This window comes from Nelumbo lutea, chromosome 3 (genome assembly GCF_056320005.1).
Source record: "Nelumbo lutea isolate HS-2025 chromosome 3, American lotus-T2T, whole genome shotgun sequence".
Lineage (NCBI taxonomy): Eukaryota > Viridiplantae > Streptophyta > Magnoliopsida > Proteales > Nelumbonaceae > Nelumbo > Nelumbo lutea.
Window position 1 is genome coordinate 66,267,149 of NC_142686.1, and position 12,586 is coordinate 66,279,734.

General features: G+C 35.2%; 1 protein-coding gene and 1 long non-coding RNA gene across 2 annotated transcripts; both read left to right on the forward strand.

The window, feature by feature from the left end:
* Positions 1-2,420: 2,420 nt before the first annotated feature.
* LOC148865387 (uncharacterized) lies at positions 2,421-3,098 on the forward strand. Its single transcript, XM_088976381.1, has one exon. It carries the CDS (start codon positions 2,421-2,423, stop codon positions 3,096-3,098), a length of 678 nt encoding a protein of 225 aa, XP_088832507.1.
* A 392-nt stretch (positions 3,099-3,490) lies between these two features.
* On the forward strand, positions 3,491-4,758 carry LOC148865388 (uncharacterized). The gene is made up of 2 exons (XR_016109472.1): positions 3,491-3,659; positions 3,753-4,758. It is a non-coding gene; the product is annotated as an uncharacterized LOC148865388 (long non-coding RNA).
* Positions 4,759-12,586: the final 7,828 nt, after the last annotated feature.

The following is a 12,586-nucleotide window of genomic DNA, read 5'->3' on the forward strand; positions in this document are numbered from 1 at the left end:
TTGGTGAGGTAGGTTCTAGCTACAGTTTCTTCCCACTTCTCAGCACCACTGCACTTACATTCTCCTTGGGGTTGACTACCGTTTGTGATGGTAGTTTCCCGGAGCTCTGCGCCTCCAACTTGCTAATGGAAGTGGCAAGTTGGCTGATTTGATTCCCCAAATTTTGAATGTTGGATCTTGTTTCCTGCTGAAATTGCTGAGTATTAGTAGCTAGAGCCTTAACTATATATTCTAATGACGTACCTGAATTCGGGGGTTGGCCTTGCGTTGTGATGGGTGTTGAAAACTGGGGTTGTTGACTGAAAAAATGGGGTTGGTATTGCTGCTGTCCTCATTGGTTCCCGTAACTTAGGTTTGGGTAATCCCTCCACCCCGGATTGTAATAATAAACCTTGTGTTTTCCTAATTCAGTTGACCAAACCCAGCATTCGATCAACACTTATCACCACTCAACTGGGTACGATAGGGTTCCATGTTAAGCAATGATAGCATTAAGATTTGTGAAAACAGTTAAACCAAAATAACAATAATTGAGATAGCTGCTTTTATTGAATTTTGTTCCATCGATTCCTTTATGTTGAACCATGATAAAACGTTGGTCAAAGGCTGTCATGAATAATTGACCCAAAAAGATATCAACCTAATTGCTACTTGTACCATTATTCGTGACAATTACGGATCATCGAAATCATGGATAGCAATAGGAAAATCAACATTAATTCACTTGTCAAACTAATTAACATCAATGTCCAATAAAAATATGCACAAGAATCAATGAATACTTGAATTAAAAAGAAAGAAAATAAAGTAACTACAGAACCTCACAATGACACAACCGAACCTCCCCCTTGAACCAGAAAAAGAAGCTTAGCTACTCATGATCTGCGCAATCTCCATGCTTTTCTTCTCCAGCCGAACTACCTTCTTGAGTTTCTTGGCCTCTTGATGATCTCTTGGATCTTGGAATGAGTGATTCTAGAGCTGGTTCGCCCCCCTCTTTATATAGCCAAAGGAGAGGGCTGTTTTCCAACTCCTTCTAGGAGATCATCTTATCTTTAGGGAGTCTTGATCTTATCTTCTTTGAACTAATCCTATCATATCTCTTATCTAATCCCCAACCTTCTTATCCTTATAGGATTATATTCAAAGTTTAGATCTAATAAGACTCTCTCCCTCTTGGGAGATTACATTCGAATTAGGACTCTAGACTCTTGTATCCGAGTTGGGCTTCTCTGCTACTTGGGCTACTTCCAGGTTCTTCTGCGAGTTGGGCTTCAGCTGTTAAATGGGCCTGGCTGCAACGTTGCTCCAAGTTCAGGCCCAGTTTCTTACTCGATGCGGACAGAACCAGTCAATGCCCAAAATATAAAAGTTGTGAGTCTTTCGTTCTTCTTTCTAATGCTTCTTGAATTGCCCAATTCAGAGTCCGGAATTGTGAGTTAGGCCCAGATCACTGACTATCGCCGAAACTGTGCAAAATCGCCCGAATTGGCATGTTTCCTTCCAATTGCCTTCTTTATTGCCCTGAATTGAAATACAAGAGTAATGAGTGCATTTAAGTGTTAAAATAATGAAAAAGAGTGAATATTAGGGGATAAAATTAGGGTTTGTTTTGGTCTCATCAGGTAATTAAATTGCTTGGCTATGATTATGAGATCAAATATAAGTCAGGTCGAGAGAACAATGCAGCTGATGCACTATCATGGGTGGCGGGTAGTCCTAGTCTTGATGTCTTGTTTGTGTCTCAAACTCAATTATAGGATGCAATCAAAGCTGAAGCTGGTGACAACCCTTACATGAAAAAAAAAATAGCAAACAAGCAACCGAAAACCCAGGTGTTCCTTACAGCTGGCGCAACGGGTTGGTTTGTTACAAAAACCGAGTGGTGGTACCTCCTCATTCCAACATCACCCAACAACTTCTGTGACAATTCCATGACGCTCCAATTGGTGGGCGTTCAGGTGTACTGAGAACAAACAAGAGACTAGCACAACAATTTTATTGGACATCCATGCACCAAGCAGTGAAGAATTATGTTGCCTCTTGTGAAGTGTGCCAACGAACTAAAAATGAGACTTTGTCACCTGCTGGACTTCTAGAGCCACTTTCAATTCCTTGTCAGGTATGGGATGATGTCACTATGGACTTCATCGATGGCTTTCCACCTTCGAATGGTAAAAATTCAATTTTTATTGTGATTGACAGGTTGAGCAAATCAGCACATTTTTTGGCTCTCTCCCACTCGTATACAGCAAAATTGGTGGCTGAAAAATTCATTGAAGGAGTCGTGAAGCTTCATGGCATGTCTCGGTCCATCATAAGTGATTGAGATCCGGTGTTTGTCAATCATTTTTGTCAAGAATACTTCAAACTACTAGGCACACAGTTGAAGATGAGCTCCGCCTACCATCCACAAATAGATGGACAAACGGAAGTCCCCACCAACAATTCCATATTACCATGTAGGTTCTTGTCCAGTAAATGAAGTTAACCAATGCTTATCTTCTCGAGATGCCTTGCTACGACAGCTTAAGGAAAATTTACATAAAGCGAACAATCGAATGAAACAGCTAGCAGATTCCAAACGCCAAGACATTGAATACCAAGTGGGGGACTTTGTGTTTTTGAAGCTTCATCCCTGCCGCCAGCAATATGTGTTTAAAAGAGCCTATCAAAAGCTTGCAAGCAGGTTCTATGGGCCATATCAGATTGAAGAAAAACTTGGAAAGGTGGCCTACAAGCTCAAGCTTCCACAAGGTTCTCGCATTCACCCAGTCTTTAATGTGTCCCTTCTAAAGAAGAAATTGGGTGAAACAATTGCTGCTAGTACTGACTTACCTCCACTATCTGAAGATGGTGATTTGATTATGAAACCGGAGGGAATATTAGACACCCGTTGGGTCAACAAAGGGTCCAAAATTGTCGAAAAAAGCTTGACCAAATGGAAAAGACTTCCGGTAGATGATACTACGTGGGAAAACACTCAGGAAATGAAAGACAAGTTCATAAATATCAAGGTTCCAGCCAAAGGAGAGGGTATTGGTAAGCCAAGAAGATCCCATAGAGTGCCCGTGAAGAGCCTAAAGTATTTTGACTAAGAGGTGTCATGCATAGGACTTGCACTTCATGCAAGTGCATTACACGTTGCATGAACCATGACACGTAGCATAGAAGATTCTGGGATAGTTGTTGATCATGTCCACAAGCTTGCTTAAGAATAGGTCAAGTAGTTATTATTTAATTTTGAATAATTTTTGGCTACCTAATTGCCATTAGCCGTTAGTGTCCTATTTCTTAGAGACGTGATCTAAGAATTAGGAATAGTTGTTAATTCCCGTTTGTATTTAAATCCCTTATTGTCATGAATAAAGCAAGCTTATTCCAATTAAAATTCTTGTGGTCTATTCTCACCCTAAGTAGAATACTATCTTCTTCACTAAACAATTTTCTTTTAGCGCTGTTTGGGACCTAACATTTGGCTTCTCCGTAGGATTGAACTTCAAGAACTTCATCTGTTGGTGGATCTGACGCTATAGTTGGAAGTGTATTTCAGAACTTCAACTGATGCATCATCCAGATGGATGTCAGGGTCTTGTGCAGAGCTTGTATCAGTAACAGCTGCATCGGTCGACTTCTCCACCCAAATCTCTTTCTCTTTGGTGCTGGGACCAACCCTAGTTGCAGCTATACCTTCTCTTGCAGCAGTAGGGGGAGCCGACTGAAATCATTTATTAAACTTACTGTGTTTGCAGGTAAGCGAAGTATGGACGATCTTGTAACAGTTTGTGCAGTAGGAAGGGAGATGTGATACACAACTTCTTTCTAGAAAATCGCCTCTACCAGTCCCGATCCAAATACGATCAAGATGTTTCTATAGAAGGTCCACTTCAACACAAATGCGAGTTGTCAAAGTGCACGAGAGGGTTGTACAGTTGCAGGGTCTATCTGGGAGAAAAGGAAGGTTGATCCAAACCACCACCACTGAGCCTGGCTCGAAATCCCGCACCCATTTGAACAATCTGAATGGGAAGTCTTTGATCTTGAAAGCATCACTCAACCAAACTTTAAGGTAATCCTCTTCCACTGCGAACTGAATCAGGATATGTTTAGAGTGAAGAGAGACGACACCCAGATCTCTTGCGAAAGCTTGTTCGAACAATAAATACAGTCTCAGATCGGAGGTAAAGAGGGCCTCCCATACATGCAATTCACTATCAACGTCCATTTAAAAATTTCTTAGGATCGAATAAGATCATCCTCTGAGAAGAAGATTGCAGGCTCACCCTACTTAGGGCTACTACTGACGATCAACACATCCAAAAAGGGTTGAGAGATTGGAGAGTTTGGAAACAACCACTGCAAATGAGGGTTTTGGGGCACCCTCGACGGAATTAAGCCTTGGCTGCCGGCTGGGGTTTCTCTACATCATGCATTTCTCGAATGGGTATTCTAATCACGTTTTGAGATTTTTTTATCAAAAATACCACTTAGGTTAAAGGCCAGCTATTGTATGGAGACTGTTGAGTAGTCAAGAAGCAACATGTATAGAAAAATGAATGTGGTAAAAATGAATGGAAAAATTAGAAAGTAGGATTAGGAATGAAGTTATGTGTAGGAACCTAGGAATAGGTGATAAAATGAGAGAGAGTAAACTAAGATGGTTTGGTCACATGCATAGTAGACCACCAATTATGCCAATTAGAAAAAGTGATTTGTTGCAAATTGAATGAGTTAAAAGTGCTTGTGGTAGACCAAAAAGGACATGAATAGAAATAGTAAGAAATTATTTAAGTACTAATAATTTAATAGTGGATATGATTTAAATAAAACAGGTTGGTGATATAGGCCCCATATAGTTGAAATAAGGCATGGATGATGATGATGAACAAGAAAAACTAATAAGGGATTTTTTTTGTAAAAATTAGACAATAACAAAAAAATTACACTTCATTTTTTATTTAACTATTAAAATAAGAGAAATTTTCACTAAAAAAATATTTTTATATATTAAAAGTAATATTTATTGAGAAAATATTAAAAACAGTAACTTTACACAATTAACTTGTTAATTAAAATAAATTAGATAACTTAGTTTTATTAACTTACTCTAAAGTTAGTAAAATTATTTTAAGAATTTTATAAATATTTGTTTAATTAAAATTTTTTTATTAGTTAAAATTCATACCAATTAATAACAACATAGTTTAATTAAAACCAACAAAAATTATTTTTAATTATATCTCAATAATAAAGTAACTCTCCCTCTCTCTCTAATCCCTTCTAGATTTTTGTTTTATTTAAATACATTAGACAATACATAACACAAGAATAATCCTAAAATGGATAGGGTTTAGCTTGGCCCAATAAAAAATGTCCTAAAATTACTGTCTAAATGTCACTTAAAAAAAGCTTGTTGATCACATTTAAGAGTAATGCAATTAATAAAATATGATTAAAAAATAAAAATCAACATAAATTTATCTAACAATTCATAACCCAAAAATAGTTTGCATTATACTTAATACCACTTGGCCCAGTTGATATTGTCATAATACTCATGCTACAATTTCTTTTAACAATATTCGTGGATTATAGAGTCCTAACTTAGGGTGCATTTGAGCCAAGTCGAGCCCAATATCTAGCTATTTGAGATTGGTTCACCAAAAATCCATGAGGATCAAGCTCGACTTGAGTTCAATTCAAGCTAGAGACTTGAGCTTGAATTCAGCTCGCCTCAAAAGCTTATATGTTCGAGCTCAAATGTGACCCAAGCTTCCTATGAAAAGTTAAAATTATACATATAATACATTTTTATTTTGCATATAAATATTTAAGAATTGTAAATATTGTTTATTATCACACATATAAAAATAAAAATAATATATATATATATATATATATATATATATTATTATGCATATAGAAATAAAACTATTATTATATATAGTAAAATTTATTTATTAATATATGTATGTGTATATGTATGTATAAGCTTGATTAGGCTTGTGAGCCTCATGTATCGAGCTTCATTAGAATCGAGCTTAGCTCAATTAACAAACGAGTCTATAAATTAAACTCGAGTTTGACTTGAAATTTGGTTTAGACTTAACAAAATCGAGCATTTTATGAACCAAATTTGGTTTAGACTAATGTAAGAATGACTTCCCTTTCGAATTTTGAAAAAAAGAAACTAGAAAATTGAAAGCACGTAAATATCGATGCAACCCTACGATATCAGGATGTAACTTGCAAGTCACAAACTCAAAAATCTGAAATGGGAGCCCCCTCTATGTGTAACACTTGTCGCTTATGATTGTAACACGTATCCTTGTACAGGTTTCGTTTCCTTTTTTACCCTTCACAAGCGTTTGAAACCTACCTATTATTGGGTATCGATTTTCGGTTTCCTTTTCTTCCTCCCCGGTTCACCTCTCCCGACGAGGCTAATTAGACTTTACTTGTATGCATAGGAGACCAACACCATTTTACATTAGAGAGTTCATACTAACCTCTTTTCGTCCCAGAGGAAGCAAGAGCATTAGAACTATTCAAGGTTCAAAATATCGATACTTTCGATATGTTGGTATGGGTATATCGGGCGAATCGATACAGTGTTTCAGGCTTTTTTTTATTTTTTTTCGCAATCGATTCAGAGGGTTCGGTTTAGGTCCCCTCTACCCCTTGAATTGGTCAGACTTCCGATACACCCACTGTAGGGGCATACAAAGGGGTCCAGAAACAATACATATCAGCTAATACGGGCCGATATATGTCACTACTTTGAACCTTAAAACTCCTATTTATTTTCCCATTGTTCAAGTTTAATCTACATGGCTGTACTTAACTTGTATCTTCCAAGCAACACATTGAATGATTGAATGCTTCTTGCAGTTTTCATACAATTCCTTAAAATAGTTTTGATAGCATGCTTTTTTCTTTTTCTTTTTTTTTTTTTGGGCCCTTTATTTGATAGTCTCTCTGATCTCTATCCCTGAATCAAACACGCACTTGACTTTGGTGAGGCCTGATGTAGGCCTTCACTTAAATTTTGCCTCTCTCGGCCTGTCGTTTTTTTTTGTCCTGAATTTTTGCTAACACGGAACTTGATATTGATCAATCCTAAATCCTAATTTGCATTATTTTTGTGATTCGAGTGGGCCTGAAATGGGCCTTTAATCCTTTTATGTTAGTTTGTATTGTTTAACTAAATACGGACTTGACTTTGGTGGACCCTAACTTGTATTATTTCGTACTTTGGGTGGGCCTGAAATGGGCCTAATCCTTTTTTCATTCCTTGTTTTGTACTGTTTAATTAAATACAGACTTAATTTGGTGGACCTGAATTTGTAATATTTTTGTGTTTCGAATGGGCTTGAAATGGACCTTCAATTCTTTTCTACTTTCTGATTTGTATTGTATAATTAAATACTGACTTTACTTTGGTGGAGCCTCAAATGGTATCCTACAACTAAATAAGAATTTCATTTCGGTGGGGCTTGCTATTAATTAATCCTAAAGAAAAGGAAAGAACTCGCCCCTGTTAACAGTGGAAATCCTTTGCACTTCGTGGGCCTAAATTGGGCTTGAATTTTTGCAAATGAGAGTGGCACCATTATTTATTTTTGTGCCTGATATGGGCTTGAATGGGCCTCTGTTAACAGTGGAGCTCCCCCCCCCCCCCCCCACCTTTTTTTTTATTTTTTTGGGAAAGCCGTTAGTTGATACTAGGCCTAAAATGGGCCTGAACTTTTGTGCCTGATATGGGCACCATTATCAAGCAAAACGGGCCTGAATTTTTTGTTTTCATGTAATGTCAACTTATGCTACTTATCTAATGTTTCAAGGACAGGGAGAGTGGAATTCCAACTAAACAAAAGTTCATCATAAACTAAACAATATCATATACATTAGCAAACACCCTTTTTTTGGAAAGCCCTTAGTTGATACTAGGCCTAAAATGGGCCTGAATTTTTTGTTTTCATGTAATGTCAAATTATGCCACTTGTCTAATGTTTCAAGCAAGGTTCAAAATATCAATACAGGGCAATACACCGGTAGGGCGTATCGGCATGGATCAGTACTGTTTTTCCATTTTTTATTATATTTTTCGAATCTGGTTGAGAGGGGTCGGTCTACCCCTGAACCACTTGCCAACCTGAAACACCCCCTGTAGGGGCATATCTGGAAGGCTCGGATAGTTTGAACCTTGGTTCCAAGGGTGGAATTCCAACTAAACAAAAGTTTAGTAAACGCCCAATTTTTTTTTTTTTTTTTTTGGGGGGGGGGGGCGAAGCCCTTAGTTAATACTATGGTTTTAAATATAGATGTATTCTGAATATAAATGTATTCAAGGGCCAAAACCATCTATGGTACTTTTGGTGTTTATGAATAAGAGAGGATAAACATTGGTTTTGTACTTTGACTCTTTGAGTGAAATGGGCCTTTACAACTTTTTTGTTTATTGGTTTGTATTGTTTAATTGAATATTGACTTGACTTTGGTGGGCCCTAATTTGTAATATTTTTCTACTTTGAGTGGGCCTGAAATGGGCCTTTAGTCATTTCAGGTCTGTGTTGTGTATTCTCTGATTGGGGTGGTGGGTTCAAGGTGAGTTGATAAGGTTGGAACTCAACCATAGGGGTAGTGATAAATCCGGCTGCCTTAACTGTGGAAATCCTTGGCATTTCGTGTACATCCAAACAAGCACCTAATCTTCTTCAAATTTCTCATGTTTCGACATCATGCTAATTAAATAAGTAACATCTTCATTCTTCATTTTTCGTATTTTCAGCAAGAAAGAGAAAGGTCTTCTTAGGAGAAAGCAATCAGCCTTTAAAGCAGAGTCCATAACTTGTTCACTTCCAAAATGTTTGATATTTTTTTTGTTAATTATTGATATAACAGTCTAACTTTCTTGAAAATTGGGTCAAAATATTGTTTTTAAACTCAACTATCACTCAATATGTAATTTACTATAAAACCTATTGTTCACATGGGTGAATTTAGACAACTAATCACTTTTTTTTCAGCAGATGGAGCAATAAAATTTCCAACTGAATGAAATTGTAAAAAATATAATAGACAATTTGAATACTTTTACCTATAGCTTTGCATCTTTAAGGTTTTATTGGCCCATGTTGAGCATGGCCCCCCTCTGCTAGTCTATATATTAAAATGGAATGTGTGAAGCTGTCACTTTCATGTTTTTTGGTTATTGTGGGGAAGTATTTGTCTTGTTTCTGGTTGTTTTTGAAAAGTACTTATCTTTTTTTTTTTTTTGAATTTTTCTCATTTTAAATCTACAAAATAATTCATGTGGCCAATAAGGTTTAAGACTTTTATCTCTCTCATCACATCATCATTAACTCCATCTCCTCTTTCTCATTAACTCCTAATTATCTCTTCTCATTAATTATGCCACTAACTCTCTCATCTTTATAACTCCATTAAATTGCCTAAATTCATTAACTTCATCTATGTCTATATCCATTCACTCAACAAATAAAACTAGTGTATTAAAAATTGACTTGGAGGCGAATAGCTTTTGCCTCTAGGTCATAGGTTAACGGTTACACTGTTTGAGTTAGGCAAATCAATCCATGACACATCATCCATCTATATATGTATAAAATGATATAATATAAGTGCATTTTTCCTATGTGTGTTTATATCATTTTAGGTTTGATTTGTACTTTTTATTTAGGTTTTTAATTTTTTATAAATGAAAGTGTCAGAAATTGAAATTTGAGACAATAAAATAAGGTTTTTTTTTGTATAGTGGGGTTGCAAAGATTGTGAAAAGTTACCCAAAATGAAAAAGATATCCCCAATAAGACAACAAAGCACAAAGTTAAGTCCTCTAGAAATTTTCAATATATTATATATTGTAACCCATGACCCGATGACTAGATCAAAATGGTCAATGGTTCAACTACCTAGGTTGAATGGATTTTGACAAAATAGTGTGTTTTAGGAAAGCAAGAATTATAAATAGGGTTGAGTGATGGTTTGAATGGTTTAACCATCTGAGTCAATGACAATTGAAAACATTAAATAAAACATTTTAAAAAGTATAATCTATTTATATTCTATTTGAAATAATAAAAATTAATTAATCATAGTAAAAATAATATTAAATTACTTAAACAAAATAAAAATAATTATTAATCATTATTGTCAATAAAAATATTTTTATTAATATAATTAATAAGACAAATAAATTAATAAAAAGTAATAAGATAAATTATAAACTAATATCCATTTAAAATTAATATAAAGCTAATACAAAATTATCTAATAATTATTAATTTTTAATAATGAACTTAATTTCCATTGAAAAATAAAAAATTAATATAAATTAATAAAATTTATTAACCTGATCAACTTAAATCTATTACGCCTATATAAAAATGAGAATGAGACAAGTAGAATGGTCGAACACCCTGATTTTGATTTTCCAATATTACCCCTACAAATGCTTGTTTGTCCCATTCTCATATATTATTTTATTTCTATTGATTAACAAACCATATATAAAAATTAGAATTGCTCTTTTTTAGTTCCAATTATATCCCTTCATTTTTTTTTATTCCAACCTATGACAATTCTTCCGTATGTGGTTGCACAGGAGGCAAAAAGGGTTAGTTTCTTTTTTACACCTGTTTCTACAAAATGAATGCAAGTGCACAAGTGTTCTCATTTTGTAGCGGTTCAATAAGCACAGAAGCCATTTCTGACAATACACAAAAAACCCTGTCACTCTTCTCTTTGTTTTGTAGGTTCATTAAGCTTAAGAGGTCTCTATCGATCATACAGGAGAAACATTTTGAGATATGTATGCTCTTCTTTTACAACACATAGAAAAGGTCCCCATCATTTATTTTCTATAGAAAGTTATATTTACAGGTTTACTTTTAAAGATAATAGACATGTAGAACCAAATAGATGTATTGGAAGTTAGAAATGATGAGGAGGAGGACTGTTGTATTTTTTGTTTGGCAAGTTCCCCTTTCACTCTTCACCTCTTGGGACTATTGATTTTGTAAACCCAAGAAACCAATGCTGAAGGTTTTAAAAGCTAATTTTCTTGTGCAGCTCTATTTGAATTGAATTGATTGTTGTAATAGCTAACCTTTTGTTTTACATTCAAAGCCTCATTTCATTGAACTACTAAGTGGAGGATTAACGCTTGATAATGGTACACCCACAATTTTATTTGTGTATTCAGGCCTCATTGAAATCACCATCTCCATACTTTGGATGGCAATCAAACCCCATTTGGCAGTTATGACACTAGAGGTTCGCCCCAATTTCCATGATTAATCATTAACTCTCAAGATAAATCCACTTTTAACATTTCATTAAATTCTAGAGAGGGGGTGGCTTTCCCCCTGGTGGCACACCTGAACCTTGGTGCACCTTACTTGAGATAGGTACTGCTTTTCTTTTTTGGAATTTAAGAAAATTTTGTATTTTAGTTTACAATTTTTATCAATTGTTCAATATTTCCTAACCATAGGATCGTATAAATCAATCATGTAGTGAATTGATAATGGAATATGGAATCTCATTGAAGTTGAATCTCTTCTACCCATTAGAATTGTCCATATGATTAGAGCAATCCTTCTTAAGAAACCAGATCAGGAAAGTGTCATAGTGGGTTTGGAGGCCGGTCGACAAAGGATGGAAATGTAACAGTTAAATCAACTTATGAAGTTTGCTTCACTCATAAATATGCCAACATGACTACTTTCCTTATCGAATTTATTCTTATAGGATTCAACATATTTTATGTGGTTGCTGATTCAAGGCAAACTTTCAACATCGGCTCAACTTTATCATAGAAATATCAATCAAAAACCCTGTTTGTCAAATATGTAATCAGGAACCAAGGATTTAAAGCATTTATTTACAAAGTATGATGTTAGTAGAAATATTTGGACATATCTGGATATTAATCCAAGTGCTGAACAGGACTTCATACAATGGGTAAGTCATTTGTTAAAAATTCTGGGCAAAAGAAACCTATCATTATGGTGTCACACTTTGTGAATAATATAGAAATCTAGGAATGAAAAGATTTTCCAATATAATATTATATAAATATTTTCCTCTGCTAACCCAGTTGTTTCGATTGATTTTAGGATTTAGAGAATTATCAAATGGAATCCTTCCCCAACACAAGTCTTATGGTTCAGTCAAAAGAAGCATATTATTGACTACGGCAGGATTGTCAAAAGATAATATGATTCAAAACTTCGTACCATGGTCAGGGGTCTAGTTATTGGGTTTAATTATGATTTGTTGATCAAAATCAACGGTCCCAATTTTTCTGATCTGACCGTCCGGTCGTACCTCTCTATGTTTAGTTGTTTTGTTGGTCAACCTTTAGCATTTCCAAATGTTCAATACGGGCATTCTACTAGTTCTATTTAAAATGTGAATTGAGTTTTCTCATCCCAGACCATGGGGTCGATGCCAATCCACGGTTTATAGGGGGTTATATCCCTTCTTTCTATTGGCATTGGAGAAAAGGTACAGATACTTGGTTAGCATTTTGAAAGAAAAGGTATTGATAAAAGGTACA

What these genes read in the sequence shown, in the direction of transcription:
- LOC148865387 (XM_088976381.1), top strand. Translation starts at nt 2,421, where the DNA reads ATGGACAAACGGAAGTCCCCACCAACAATTCCATATTACCATGTAGGT.